The sequence below is a fragment of the Tachypleus tridentatus genome, chromosome 2 (genome assembly GCF_004210375.1).
Source record: "Tachypleus tridentatus isolate NWPU-2018 chromosome 2, ASM421037v1, whole genome shotgun sequence".
NCBI lineage: Eukaryota > Metazoa > Arthropoda > Merostomata > Xiphosura > Limulidae > Tachypleus > Tachypleus tridentatus.
In genome coordinates, this window is record NC_134826.1 from 47,867,164 (window position 1) to 47,881,880 (window position 14,717).

The 14,717-nt window shown below is 35.8% G+C and overlaps 1 protein-coding gene across 4 annotated transcripts in view; it reads right to left on the reverse strand.

Annotated features, from left to right (window-relative positions):
* LOC143243021 (cell adhesion molecule Dscam1-like) overlaps positions 1 to 14,717 on the reverse strand; it is a 115,797-nt gene that overhangs the window by 26,565 nt on the left and 74,515 nt on the right. For all 4 annotated transcript variants that reach the window (XM_076486661.1, XM_076486659.1, XM_076486667.1 and 1 more), the window contains exons 18-22: positions 10,165 to 10,408; positions 8,814 to 8,960; positions 1,654 to 1,812; positions 995 to 1,134; positions 290 to 443 (exon numbers count right to left, since the gene is read on the reverse strand). In XM_076486661.1, coding sequence (XP_076342776.1) covers positions 290 to 443; positions 995 to 1,134; positions 1,654 to 1,812; positions 8,814 to 8,960; positions 10,165 to 10,408 — 844 coding nt within the window. The remainder of the gene's footprint in view (positions 1 to 289; positions 444 to 994; positions 1,135 to 1,653; positions 1,813 to 8,813; positions 8,961 to 10,164; positions 10,409 to 14,717) is intronic.

Genomic DNA, 14,717 nt, shown 5'->3' on the forward strand with positions numbered 1-14,717 from the left:
AATAGTTAACACAATTGACACACAAGTATTTCTTACGATCATAATGAGTTAATTTAAATGTTTCAACCACGAAAATGATAAATTAACTTGGAAGATACAATATTTCCCCTAATGTTACTTACTGCTTTTGTAAGGACGTAAAAACTTTCGTTTATTGCACTAAACAGAAGAAAGTTAAACACACGTGCTGGTAAACGTTAATTCACGAACTTTTCAATAGAAAGTAAAAGATAAAACGTAGATAAGACTTTGCTAAGAGTAATATTGTCATAAACAACGAGCAGCTTACTCGTTTCTGAAGTGGTTTGTGACAAAACTCGTGTTGATTCACTTTCTCCGACAAATGTGGAAGCAGTCAACCAGAATTCATATCGCTTGTTTTTCTCGAGATTCGAAATTTTAAAGTGGCTTTTAAATGGATCCACTCGATGATATGTGGTATCCTGAACATTAATAAAAAAAACAGACAACATTATATATCTATGGAAATACAGTTGTGATATTTTGGCCAGACGCCAAAGGCCAAAGAAAAATGGTTATTGTTTTTTTTTTTTTCTTTTATGGTTGTTGTTTTTAGCACTTTTAAATCGTATTTTCATCTTAGAAACTGATAAATAAAGGTTCTTTGAAAGGCGCTTAAAAGGAATATAGATGTTAAGGTTGATGGTCGAATTACAATTGCAATCCTTCTTTTACATTGTATTTAGAAATGTAACAACCACAAAGAGGCTTTGTATAATAATAACAATAATAATAATGAAATAGAGGCAGACCAACTGAAAATAAGAATACTAAATTAGTCTTAGCTATGAGAACTTACATCGTAGAATGCATTTGTCAGTCGTTAAGCACAAAGCCATACAATGGGTTGTCTGTTCTTTTTCCCCACCACAGGTATCGAAATCACATATTAGCACGGTAAGCCCTCAGACTTACTACTGAGTCAGCGGGTAGCAACTGAATGTGTTACTTGCTGTAAGTATTAAATTCTTACCTGAAGACCACGGAATAACGATCTTTGGTACAAAGTGTAGTGTTGAATATAACCGTTAGGCTGAGTTGGAGGTCTCCACGACACTAAGATACCGTTGGATAAAATGGGAATAGCTTTGATATCAGCAGGAGCACTCGGAACTAAAAATGTAAACACAACTCACAATACACAAATGTAGAAAGAGCATATAAGAATAAAATCCATCTTTAAATAAAGACTAGTAAGTATTCTTACACATCATTAAATTTAAGGATTAGTATCCTTACAAATCATTAAAGCCAAAGGATGACTAGTATCCTTGCATACAATTGAATTTAAAGGATGGCTAGTATCCTTACAAACCATTAAATTTAAAGGCTGGCTAGTATCCTTGCATACAACTGAATTTCAAGGCTGGCTAGTATCCTTACAAACCATTAAAGTCAAAAAATGACTAGTATCCTTACATACCATTAAATTTAAAGGATGACCACTAATGGCGTACAGATCAGGTGGGGAACTTGAAATACAACATTTTCCGGGGGTATTTTGTCTATATTATACTCTTCAAATATCAAAATACCTATACGGTTACCTAAATACCAAGTCGCGGGTATCATCAGATATTAAAAAGTTGATATTTCGTTAATGATTAAAGAAATAAACAAAGTTACAAATACCGTCCGGTAGGGTTCGACAGTACACAGGTTCGCTCGAAACACCTTCCCCTTTTCTTGTGAAGGCTAAGACCGATATACTATAGTTGGTAAATTTGTTCAGATCTTGTATTGTGGCTATTGTTGCATCGTCTTTGAGTACAAGTGGAGAGAATAAACGATCTAAAAATACACGAAATTTGATGTTAGCTAAATTATAAATTACTGGCTTTAAATTTTTTATACACGAATAGTTTAATTCAAGTCTAGAATCTCAGTAATTAGCATAATTACATCCATCTTTACATTATATCTTAAAGCTTACATTCCAATAACAATTTATGTTAATATTGGATAAATATGAACTGAAAATCAGTTCATACACATACTTGTATGTATAGTGATAAATAAGATAATATAAAGTCGCATTTAAAAATAACTTAGTTTTCGATAAAGTATCATTACTGATTTCGTTCAGATAAAACTTGAAACATGACGCCATACTGTTTAAATTGTGTCATCTAAAAAATTATTACGTGAATAATGATATCAAATGTGAAAGTTGTGATGTTATCTTCTTTAGGTTGTGTACACGTGACAACGATTACAGTAATGTGATGCAGTAAAATTACTTTAACTGAATGAGTTATTTAATTAATCTGTTTAAAAATACTTACTTAACATCAGATATTTTTTTTATCTAACCTAACCCTAACAAAAACAAATTTACGAGTTAAAACGTTAGTTAAATAACTCTAGTTAGTTAAATATGCTATACTAGTTTGTTTGGTACGAAGATTAATTTAACTGAATGTAACTCCATATTCTTTTTCTTATTCATATTTGCTTAAACTACACAGCGCTATCTGCCATAGCCGTCTCTAATTCTGTACCAATAGACAAGAAGAAGGCACTCAGTCAACAGCACCAACCGCGAACGGTTGAGCAACTTTATATCCCATAGCATAAAAGTGCAGAGCGTACACTTCTACGAAAACAAGACGCGAACCATTGACTTTCAGATTTACACTCCGGCACACTAACTATAGACCACACCTGGTCTATAACTCCAGGTAATCTCCCGACTGTAAATACATAACAGTAGTTCATTAATTCAAGTTTTTAAAACCCGGATCTCGAAGTCACACGTTATAGGTTACGTGACGTCCAACCTTCAACAACAGTGTGTTAATTTGATTGTACTACTATAGTAATTTATAATAACTTTAACATTTAAATTTTTATATTCGGAACAATTTATCCAGATTAGTCCATGTGTTAAGACGGATACTCTCAAATCTCACTCTGCAGATCCCGGGTTTGAATATTTCTCACACGCTTGCCCTTTCAGCATTGGAGGCGTTATAATATTATAGTCAATCACACTATCCGTTGGTATTAGAGTTTGTTTTCTGAATTTCGCGCACAGCTACAGGAGAGCTAGCTGCATTAGCCGTCCGTAATTTAGCAGTGTAAGACTAGAGGAAAGGCAGCTAGTCATCACAACGCACCGCCAACTCTTGGGCTACTCTTTTACCAACGAATAGTAGGATTGCCCGTCATATTGTAACGCCCTCAAGGCTGAAATGACGAGCATGTTTGGTGTGCCATAATCATTGAAAGAAAAAAAATATTTTTGCTAGTTTTCATCCGTGACTATCTGCGTTAGCCGTCCTTCATTTCTGAGGTGATAAACTTAAGTGATGACAGCTAGTCTAGACCACCTATCGTCAATTCGTGGCCTACTGTAATCGAATAGTAGGATTTGACAACAGTTATTCTTTTAACACACATACTGCCCCAAAGCCTGGAGAGCATTTTATTTTTTTTTTTTTTTGGGGAGTATCTGAAATTGAATAACGAACCTATAAGTCTACAGTCCCGTACGTTAACTACTACTTAGAGATTTGGATATTTGTTTTAGACATAAAGGGGAACTTGTTGGCTCTATGGAAGAGCTTTGGATTTAGGAACTCGCAAGTCAGGTTCGAATCTGTGTCATACCACAAAATATTCTCTGCACCTTAAACTGTGGATGCGTTAAAAGAGCGTTAGTCAGTTTCTTGGTGTGGATGCTGTTGATTTACAATCTTCTACAGTTGCCAAGTCCATGTATTGTTTCTTTTATATTTCGCGCAAAGCTACACGAGGGCTATCTGCGCTAGTCGTCCCTAATTTAGCAGTGTAAGACTAGAGGAAAGGCAACTAGTCATCACCGCCAATCCTTGGGCTACTCTTTTACCAAAAAATAATGGGACTGATCGTCGTATTGTAACGCCCCACGACTAGAAGGGCGAGCATGTTTGGTGTGACAAAAAGGTAAACAAGGAGTCGCCTCCTCTAATAATTTAGTCATTTTGGGGAGTACAATGGTGTTTATTTCGATGTATGTAAGTGTATTGATATGCTTTATTTACAAACTTACTAGTTACAGTACACATTATGGGTGTCATACTAGTTTAACCAACTTGGTAAGTATTTTATTCGAGTACAACTTTTCTGTTGTAATAATAATGCACACGCATATAACCTTATTAATTAAAATGTTTGCAGTCATCATGGGGGTTGGAACGTCAGCTTCAGGAGTTGGGGTTCTCTTACTCGTCACCCCGCTAACGGTAGTACTCAGGAGATGAGGTTCTCTTACTCGTCACTCCGCTAACGGTAGTACTCAAGAGGTGAGGTTCTCTTACTCGTCACCCCCTAATAGTAGTACTCAAGAGGTGAGGTTCTCTTACTCGTCACCCCCTAATAGTAGTACTCAAGAGGTGAGGTTCTCTTACTCGTCACCCCGCTAACGGTAGTACTCAGGAGATGAGGTTCTCTTACTCGTCACCCCGCTAACGGTAGTACTCAGGAGATGAGGTTCTCTTACTCGTCACCCCGCTAACGGTAGTACTCAGGAGATGAGGTTCTCTTACTCGTCACCCCGAACGAGTACTCAGGAGATGAGGTTCTCTTACTCGTCACCCCGCTAACGGTAGTACTCAGGAGATGAGGTTCTCTTACTCGTCACCCCGCTAACGGTAGTACTCAGGAGATGAGGTTCTCTTACTCGTCACCCCGCTAACGGTAGTACTCAGTAGATGAGGTTCTCTTACTCGTCACCCCTTAACGTCAGCTTCAGGAGATGAGGTTCTCTTACTTGTCACCCCCTAACAGTAGTACTCAAGAGGTGAGGTTCTCTTACTCGTCACCCCGCTAACGGTAGTACTCAGGAGATGAGGTTCTCTTACTCGTCACCCCGCTAACGGTTGTACTCAGAAGATGAGGTTCTCTTACTCGTCACCCCGCTAACGGTAGTACTCAGGAGATGAGGTTCTCTTACTCGTCACCCCGCTAACGGTAGTACTCAGGAGATGAGGTTCTCTTACTCGTCACCCCGCTAACGGTAGTACTCAGGAGATGAGGTTCTCTTACTCGTCACCCCGCTAACGGTAGTACTCAGGAGATGAGGTTCTCTTACTCGTCACCCCTTAACGTCAGCTTCAGGAGATGAGGTTCTCTTACTCGTCACCCCTTAACGTCAGCTTCAGGAGGTGAGGTTCTCTTACTCGTCACCTCGCTAACGGTAGTACTCAGGAGATGAGGTTCTCTTACTCGTCACCCCGTTAACGGTTGTACTCAGGAGATGAGGTTCTCTTACTCGTCACCCCTTAACGTCAGCTTCAGGAGGTGAGGTTCTCTTACTTGTCACCCCCTAATAGTAGTACTCAAGAGGTGAGGTTCTCTTACTCGTCACCCCCCTAACGGTAGTACTCAGGAGGTGAGGTTCTCTTACTCGTCACCCCCCTAACGTTAGTACTTTTTCTTTCTGTCATTAATTTTCCACTTTTCTTCTGAGAGTAACCATGTTACTACAACTGTGGTAATAAAGATCTGGGAGTTGTGACCTAGAACACACACGTGTTGCTCTCTTACCTTTCCTTGTTTTTACACGTGAGGTTCTGCGAAGGATAGACAGTGTGTCCCCACAGCTATGTTCGTCCTACTTGTCAGACACATCCATAAACCAGGTCACACGAATCATTATAGCCTGTGTTCTGGTGACTTTGTCTAGTCGTGCAGCGTTTGGTTAAGAACTCTTTTGTATGATAAACATGCTGTATATGTATACATAATGTGTGTGTGTGTTAACCATATTCCCTATTTCATTTTACTATTGCTTTTCAACAGAACTGCATTGCTTAACAGTAGCTCGTTAATTAAGAGGCTTGTTTCTATTACACAATCTGACAACAGTGCCTTTGATCAGTTGTTCAAAATTCAGAACAATAGTAAACAGTTTTTGTAGCTTTGCCACAAATACAATACATGAATACACTCATAACAACTCTTAACAATAGATTTCTTCTCATTAAACTCAATATTTAATATCTTTGAAATATTTTAAAACATTCACTTCAACTTCAAAATAATATATTTTTTTAAAATGTTAACGAAACGTTCATATCGATTTGTCTCACATTTACAGTTCTTAACAAAGAGGTAATGTCGACATTTTTAACAATGCGACATCTACAATTTATTTTTACAAATGTCGTTTGCATTTATATACCAATAATAGCTATATTTTTAGATTATTTTCTAATTATCTACCGGCACTAAGTTATTTATTATTCTAGTTATATTATACTCATTAACTGCTTTAGAGTTAACGATTTAAAATACAATTGTGAAAAGAATGTAGCTTCATGAATGGTTTATTAGTCGTTATTTATTAATTTTTTTTTTTAAATTAACATAACTGCAAATACCTAAGAATCGAAAGTTCTCTGTAAAAATGATTAACTATATCAGATTTACCAAGAAAACTTATGGCAAATTGCGAGTCGAATGGTTCAGAATTATATGGTTCCTACATTCGGATTTCCTTACTGAAACTTAGTCGTGTTTTTACTTCTTGTAGTCAATCAACTTAATTAATCCCCAAGAATCCTTTTTCCTTTGTTTTTAAGCTGTCATAACCCTTGTGTATTTACTGTCAAACAAGCCTTCCACTTGTATTTTACTTTTCTCTTACAAGGGGGACAAGAGATTAGTAGGCCAATCAGATACGAAAAACGGACAAAAAAACAAAGAAGAGAGGAGACAAAGTAATCACAAGAACAAAATAAACACATCACAAATAAACACGAGCAAATAAACCAAGAATTAAAAATAATAAAACTCGAAAAGAAAAAAAAACAAGTTCTTACATAAAAGATCATTTTGTTTTTCTCGCTAAAGTTTTTATCTTATTTTTTCTACGAGAATATGTAGAGTTTTGCAAGAAAATAAATATTATTAAGAAGCAAAAATGTGGCTATAAATATATGTTATGATACTTCTTCACCGGATTCTGGAAGACGTTGTAATATTATTCACATGTTATTCTAGTATAGAGTGGCTCCTCTGTATCTTACTTGTAACTTGGTATCGGGCTCGGCATGGCCAGGTGGTTAAAGCACTCGACTCGTAAGCTGAGGGTCGCGGGTTCGAATCCCCATCACACCAAACATGTTTGCCCTTTCAGCCGTGGAAACATTATAATGCGATGGTTAATCCCATTATTCGTTGGTAAAAGAGCAACCCAAGAGTTGGCAGTGGGTGGTGATGACAAGCTGCCTTCCCTCTAGTCAATCTGTAAATCAGGGACGGCTAGCGCAGATAGCCCTCGTGTAGCTTTGCGCGAGATTAAAAAAACAAACAAACAATATTAATAGATACTGAAGTTGCAGCTCCCTCTTTTGTTTGCTTTTTTCTCTGTCCTCAACACTCTCTATTGTTTTAGGATTGATAACGTTGAAATTCAAAGTTCGATCCATGCGGCAACTACATAACAGGAAGTTCATTGTGCAACTTTGTGCTTAAGAACAAACGAATTGTTTATATTTAAATTTATTTAATTGTTTGATTTCCAATAGAAAGTTAACTATAAAATGTAATTTTGTACATAACATGTTATTTAGTTAAATAAATTATTATCATAAAAGCTTAAGACCTAAGTAAGAAAAAAACAAAACATATACGGTTAATATTGCAACATTATTTCTGTTAACATTAATTTAAATTAAACATTAAGACAAGTGTAGTAGTAGATACTAATATAATTAGTTTAAATTACACATTAAGTTTCAATTTCCAAGCTGCCTCCCCTCTAGTCCTATACTGCTAAATTAGGGACGGTTAGCGCAGATAGCCCTTGTGTAGCTTTGTGCGAAATTCAAAACAAACCAAATCAGTAGATTCTGGAAGACGTATGGCCCGGCATGGCCAGGTAGTTAAGGCATTCAACTTGCAATTTGCAGGTTTGATTCACTGTCACACCAGACATGCTCGCCCTTTCAGACAGGGTAGTGTTATAATGTGAAGGCCAATCCCACTATTCGTTGGCAAAAGAGTAGCCCAAGATATGGCGGTGGGTGGTGATGACTAGCTGCCTTCCGTCTAGTCTTACACTGCTAAATCAGGGAAGGCTAGCGCAAATAGCCCTCGTGTAGCTTTGCGCGAAATCCAAACCAAACCAAACCAAACCTGGAAGACCTTGTAATATTATTCATATATTTTTCCAATATAGTGCGGCGCCTCTGTATTTTACAACTTGTAACTTGGTGTCGATAGAAAGAACACGTTGAACTATCGAAAAAGTTGGTAAAGAAGACGTTCAAAAAAATAAAATATTTTTATCTTGTGATAGGATATTATTATGCACTATTATAGAGCTTAGTGACCTCTATGCAGTACTTTTATTGACTTACATTTTTTACATGTTATACAGCATTTTCTAAACGCTGAATCTGAAAATGATATCATTTTTTCTCTGTTATGTACACATTTTTTTAAAAAAGAAGTCGTGTGTACTTTTACATAAGTGAACCATTTTTAAATCCGGTCACATTTTATTATGCTTAAAATGTTGACAACCACTGGCTATAGATTTCCCTAGAGTATTCGCGACGTGAGAATCTTATTGATCGCTCCAGAACTCACGAGAAACACACATAAAAATGTTTATTTTGGTAAACTAAATAATAATTAGATCTAAACAAAATATTTTTCTTCCCGATTTGTAAGAAATTACAAGTGATAATAAAAAAATATTATTTTCAAAATCTTCGCAGCTCAATAATGGAAAATCCATTATTAAAACCAAAACAATTATTATGAAGTTTAAATTTGCAGGCCTGTGTTATCCAACTTACCATAAAACAACGTCACTGGTCTATAAAAAACTTTATATCCTCTCAGGATCCCATTAATGGAAGTTTGGGGTGGAGGCATCCACGTAATCGTTATGCTTTGTGACGTCTGAGGCATGCATTTCACACTTCTTGGGGACAGTGTTGGCACTAAAGAAAGTCAAGTAAACTGTTCTAATAACTTTAATTATATTTTCTAAAAGGCCTTTTATCAAACTCTTTCCTATCAATAACAGAATAATATCAGAATATTTACCTTTTATTAAGCTCTTGGTAGTCCTGTTTGTCTAAAAATGTTGATATGAAACTAGTCAACTTTATCAGCACCAATATACTGATAACCTCTACTATCATGTCTGCGTAGGCCCTATTGCTGTGAAATCTTTATATGCTAGTGTTCCACTTTCAGACTGTCCTTGTAGAACAGTATTTTTTCGTGTGCGATTGATTTACTTTCGTTCACTCTGGGAGAATGCATTACTGTTATTTTTTGTACGAATTCTTTAAGCATGTATTGAATTTTGTTTTTTTACTTTGTAGTCTTTGCTCCTCTACAATATAAGCTTCAAACATTTCTTCTGTGCCTATCGGTACCACTTTCAGCATCTATCTACCTAACATCACACCTTGCTGCAGCCATTATTGATTTACGTTCGCCAAATTTACGTTTACTTGTCTTTTAGTTCTTTAGATGCAAATTCAAAGTTTATTATGCGCTTTTAAAATTTTGCTACGCAGATTCATTTATGCCATATATACTATTTCATTTGCTATTAAGAACTTTTAAATAAAATTATAACTTATCAAGAAATTTTCTATTGCACTCGAAACAAAAAAACAACAAAAACATCACGTTCTGTAGTACAAAAATGCACATTTTTGTTAAGCCTAACTTCTAGTGAGATTAAACATGTCTGGTTACGCAGTTTGTTAAGCCTAACTCACCGAAAGTGATTCTATGACAAATACACTTTAAACACGGAGGATATAATCGTGAAGCCTAACTCTGAGCTATGGTGAAGCATTTTCAAACACGTATACTACTCGGGTAGTTTGTTAAACCTAATATTTTTCGAAGGCGTTGTGTGCCAATGTGTTTCAATACATCTACTCACATAATTTCTTAAGCCTAACTTTGCCGAAAGTTGCTCTTAGATGAGCGTGTTTTAACACATTTGCCTACACTCTTTGTGAAGTCTGACCTCACCGTTAGCTAATCTATCTAGACGCTATCCAACATATTGTCCTAATCATACGATATTCTAGGGCAAAATCTATTGTCTAAAACGATTCAACGCTAGTAAACCAGTCACTGGTATTTATTATATATAATGCTAAAGAAAATCCAAATTACCGTCTTCTTGAGTCCTCCCGGTAATAGGGTCAGAACGAGGCCCTGCACCTTTATCGTTGAAGGCTTGAATAACTATTGTGTAAAATGTGAATTTCTCCAATCCTTGAAGCACACATTTAATCCGACCACCTTCTCTGGATTTGGCTTCTACAGTCTTGTACTGATACGATTCAGAGGAATTGGTCTTTTTATATCCAACGTAATAACCCTGAATAACTCCGTCTTGAACACTTTCTTTTGGAGTCTGAAACAAAACAAAATAAAACGTGAACTGCCATCTAGGTAAAGAAAATAAACCATAAATGAAACTATATTTGATTTTATTAAAAATACATAACAATGTATAAATTTAACACGACTTGCACACGTGAAAAGCGATAAGGCTTGTATAACGAAAAACGATAATTTAATACAAATGTTAAGAATAATACGTTAACCCATCTTAATGGCGTGTCCTTTGTTTCATGAATAAATAAAACTAAAGTTTATCAGATAGGTACTTCTAACCAGCTTAGAACATTTTTTGGACAGAATACATAGCTGCATATTGGGTTTATGAGTTATAATATTGGGCTATAATAGTTTTAACCTCTTCAGAAAGACACAGAAAAGTTAACAAAACTTAATTTACCTGACTTTATTGTACTACATGTAATTTAACACTGATGTGCAATTAACAACCAAAAACAGAAATAAGTTTCAAATACAAAACACAACTTATTTATTTTTTAAGAATAATTAATCCCACTTACTTCTTGGTTGATTCAGACATAATCAACCAGTAGGCAGCACCAGTCACCTGAAGCGGTTATTCTCTAACGAATGCTGGGATTGGCTGTCACTTTTATAACGCACCGGCAGTTGAAAGTGGAAGGCTATCTGCGCTAGCCGTCCCTAATTTATCAGAGAAGGCCAGAGGCAATCGCCAACTCTGGGGATACTCTTTTACCATCGATTAGTGGGATTGATCACCACATGACAACGCTGCCATAGATGAAAGGGCAATAATGTTCGGTGAGAGCGATTCGAACGTGCGACCTGCATAGTGCTAGTCCAGTGACCTCACCAGTACATCTAGAACTTGGACCTCCATCCAACTTCCTAAATATTCAGTCACGCATCTTCTGGGCACAATTATTTTATGGCAAAATAAAAAACCTTATAAGAAGTGTCCATTTGCATAATTAGTTACTCTCGGCCCGGCATGACCAGGTGTTTAAAACACTTGACTTGTAACCTGAGTGTCACGAATTTGAATCCCCGTCATAACCAAACATGCTTGCCCTTTCAGCGGTGGGGATGTTATAATGTGACGGTCAATCCCACTATTCGTTGGTAAAAGAGTAGCCCAAGAGTTGGTGGTAGGAGAGGATGACTAACTAACTGCTTTCCCTGTAATTTTACACTGCAAAATTAGGGACAGCTAGCGCAGATAACCCTAGTGTAGCTTTGTGCGAAATTCAAACCAAATTAATTTTGTTTCGTAGTTAATTTTAGGATAGCTATATCGTAACTAGGGGAAACGTATGATCTATTTTCTTTGTTTGTTTGTTTTGAATTTTGCGCAAAGCTACTTAAGGGCTATCTGCGCTAGCCATCCCTAATTTAACAGTGTAAGACTAGAGGAAAGGCAGCTAGTCATCACCACCCATCGCCAACTCTTGGGCTACTCTTTAACCAACGAATAGTGGGATTGACCGTCACATTATAACGACTCCACGGCTGAAAGGGCGAGCATATTTGATCCGAGGGGGATTCGAACTCGCGACCCTCATATTACGCGTATGTTGTAAGAAAAAGCTAGATTTTTATATTTTTGCTCTTTGTTGGTAAGTTTTCTAAAAAATTCAAAAAAGTGAACTTTTTAGTGTAGTATGAAAAATTACATTCAGTATTTCATCTCAAGCTAACTATATTCACACACAAACGTGTGAATTACAATATTAATACGCTCGACTCGTAATCTAGGGGGTCGTGGGTTCGAATCCCTATCGTACCAAACATGCTCATCCTTTCAGCAGTAGGTGCGTTATAATGTGACAATCAATCCAACTATTTAATGTTAAAAGAGTAGCCCAATAGTTTGAGGTGGGAGATGATGACTAACTGCCTTCCCTGTAATTTTACACTGCAAAATTTGGGACAGCTAACGCAGATAGCCCTCGAATAGCTTTGCGCGAAATTAAAAAACAAACAAACAAACAATATTAATAGATACAGAAGTCGCAGCTCCCTCTTTTGTTTGCTTTTTTCTCTGTTCTCAACCCTCTCCATTATTTAAGGATTTATAACGTTGAAATTCAAAGTTCGATCCATGCGGCAACTTCATAACAGGAAGTTCATTATGCAATTTTGTGCTTAAGAACAAACGAATTGTTTATATTTAAATTTGTTTAGTTGTTTGATTTCCAATAGAAAGTTAACTATAAAAATGTAATTTTGTACATAGCATATTATTTAGTTAAATAAATTATTATCATAAAAGCTTAAGACCTAAGTAAGAAAAAAACAAAACATATACGGTTAATATTGCAACATTATTTCTGTTAACATTAATTTAAATTAAACATTAAGAGAAGTGTAGTAGTAGATACTAATATAATTAGTTTAAATTACACATTAAGTTTCAATTTCGCGCAAAGCTACACGAAGGCTATCTGCGCTATTCGTTCCTAAGTTAGCAGTGACAGATTGAGGGAAAGTCAACTAGTCATCACCATACACTGCTAACTTTTGAGCTAATCTTTTATCAACGAACAGTGGGATTGATAGTAGCATAATACGTCCTTACAGATGAAAAGACAAGTGTGTTAGGATCCGAGCCCGCGACCCCCAGATTACGAATCTAGCGCCCTAACCACCTGGCCTAAACACTAAGGGGAATGTAGTAGGATATACTGTTCAAATTATTTTAGAGAAAAGATCATTAATTGAAACTTGGAAGAAAATATTATTTCGTACATTCTCGCAAAACTACAAAACTTCTGTCTGCGCTAGGTGTCCATAATTTTGAAATGATAGACTAAACTCAGTGGTTCTTAACCTTTTTCATCGTCTTACCCCCCCGAGACTCTCCAGAGTATTACCGTGACCTCTATAATAATTTTTGTAATGATGAACTTTGCGTAAAGGTAGAATAAAACAAAACAATATAAACATCCTAATTTATTGAAAATAAATGACCTTGAGAAATGCTACAAGTGCTAAACAAATGTAAAATCCATGGAATTACTGAACATCATACAAAACTTACTTATTAACTCAGTGTGAGGGTTGATATAATGTAATATATATAATGAGAAAATATACTAAATACGATGGAAACTTTGATATTTAAATTTTAAGTTTCATGTATTAATATTATATAGTTAAAAAATTTAGGTAATTCAAAACGTTGTAATATATGAAAATTTTTACTCAAAATTAGACAGGTGGTTGTACAACAAGCATCTCGACGCGGTTCAACTGCCGCACTTCAGCGTGTTTCTCATTGGTGGACAGTTACAGGCACTTGCCACAAAAAACTACAAACTGCTCCGTGATTTCCCCAATAATTCCCAAACCTTCAGTGTCCCCCCGAGAAACTTCAAACGACCGCCCAGGGGTCACGATCCCAGGTTAAGAAGGTAGCTAGACGAAGCATCCACCACCAGTTTGTTAGCCACTTTAATAAAATAGAATGATTTGAACCTCACTGAAAATACGGGGTATGATTTTGCGGCAAAGGGACCCCGAACCATGAATATTTGGATGCACAACTCATTATTTTAATCACTAAACAACAATAGGTCTACATTATAATTTAACAGGAATAACACTATGAAACTCTAGAACAGATAATTTCTTAATTTTCAACATCTAATTATTGCTCGAAAACAAATGGTTTTATTATCTCCCTTAGGTACAAGCAAAATCATTTACCAACAGGAGTCTCCTTCTTCAGTGAAAAAATAAAAACAACACAGATTTATAACAGAAATTATAATAAATTAAATATGCTCCATAGTGTTTTTATAAGCCTAATTTTAAAAGAGACAGTCAATTTCTCAGCGTGAATTAATAGATAACACCAGTTAGCCTTTATAATTTTCCCATAAATATAAAGTACAGATACATTTGAACGAGCTAGCAGGAAAAAAAATATGATTAGTAACTTTCAGAAGTATTTGTTAAATTAGAACAAAAATCAATATTGAAAGTAGTAAAGAGTTTAAAACTGCATCTTATAACTTAATAATACATATATATTTCAGTTTTGAAAACAGTTTTTAAAAGGTTCGGAATCTACGAGAACAATAGTATTTATTGCTTGGTAACATGTTTAGATATTCAACGTATCTGATCAAATGTAGTCCCAGAAAGAAAACTGTAAAATAAAATATCTTAATAAATGAAGCTCGAATTGTTATGCAAGCATTTCCCTTATCACATGTAATGTTTGCTATGTATCCAATTGTTTTCACAGTTTCATTATGTTGGTCTTGTGACATCATGCCTAGTAGTTTAGTAACTTGTTATTAAACATAAAGCTACACTACTGGTATTGAAGTCCT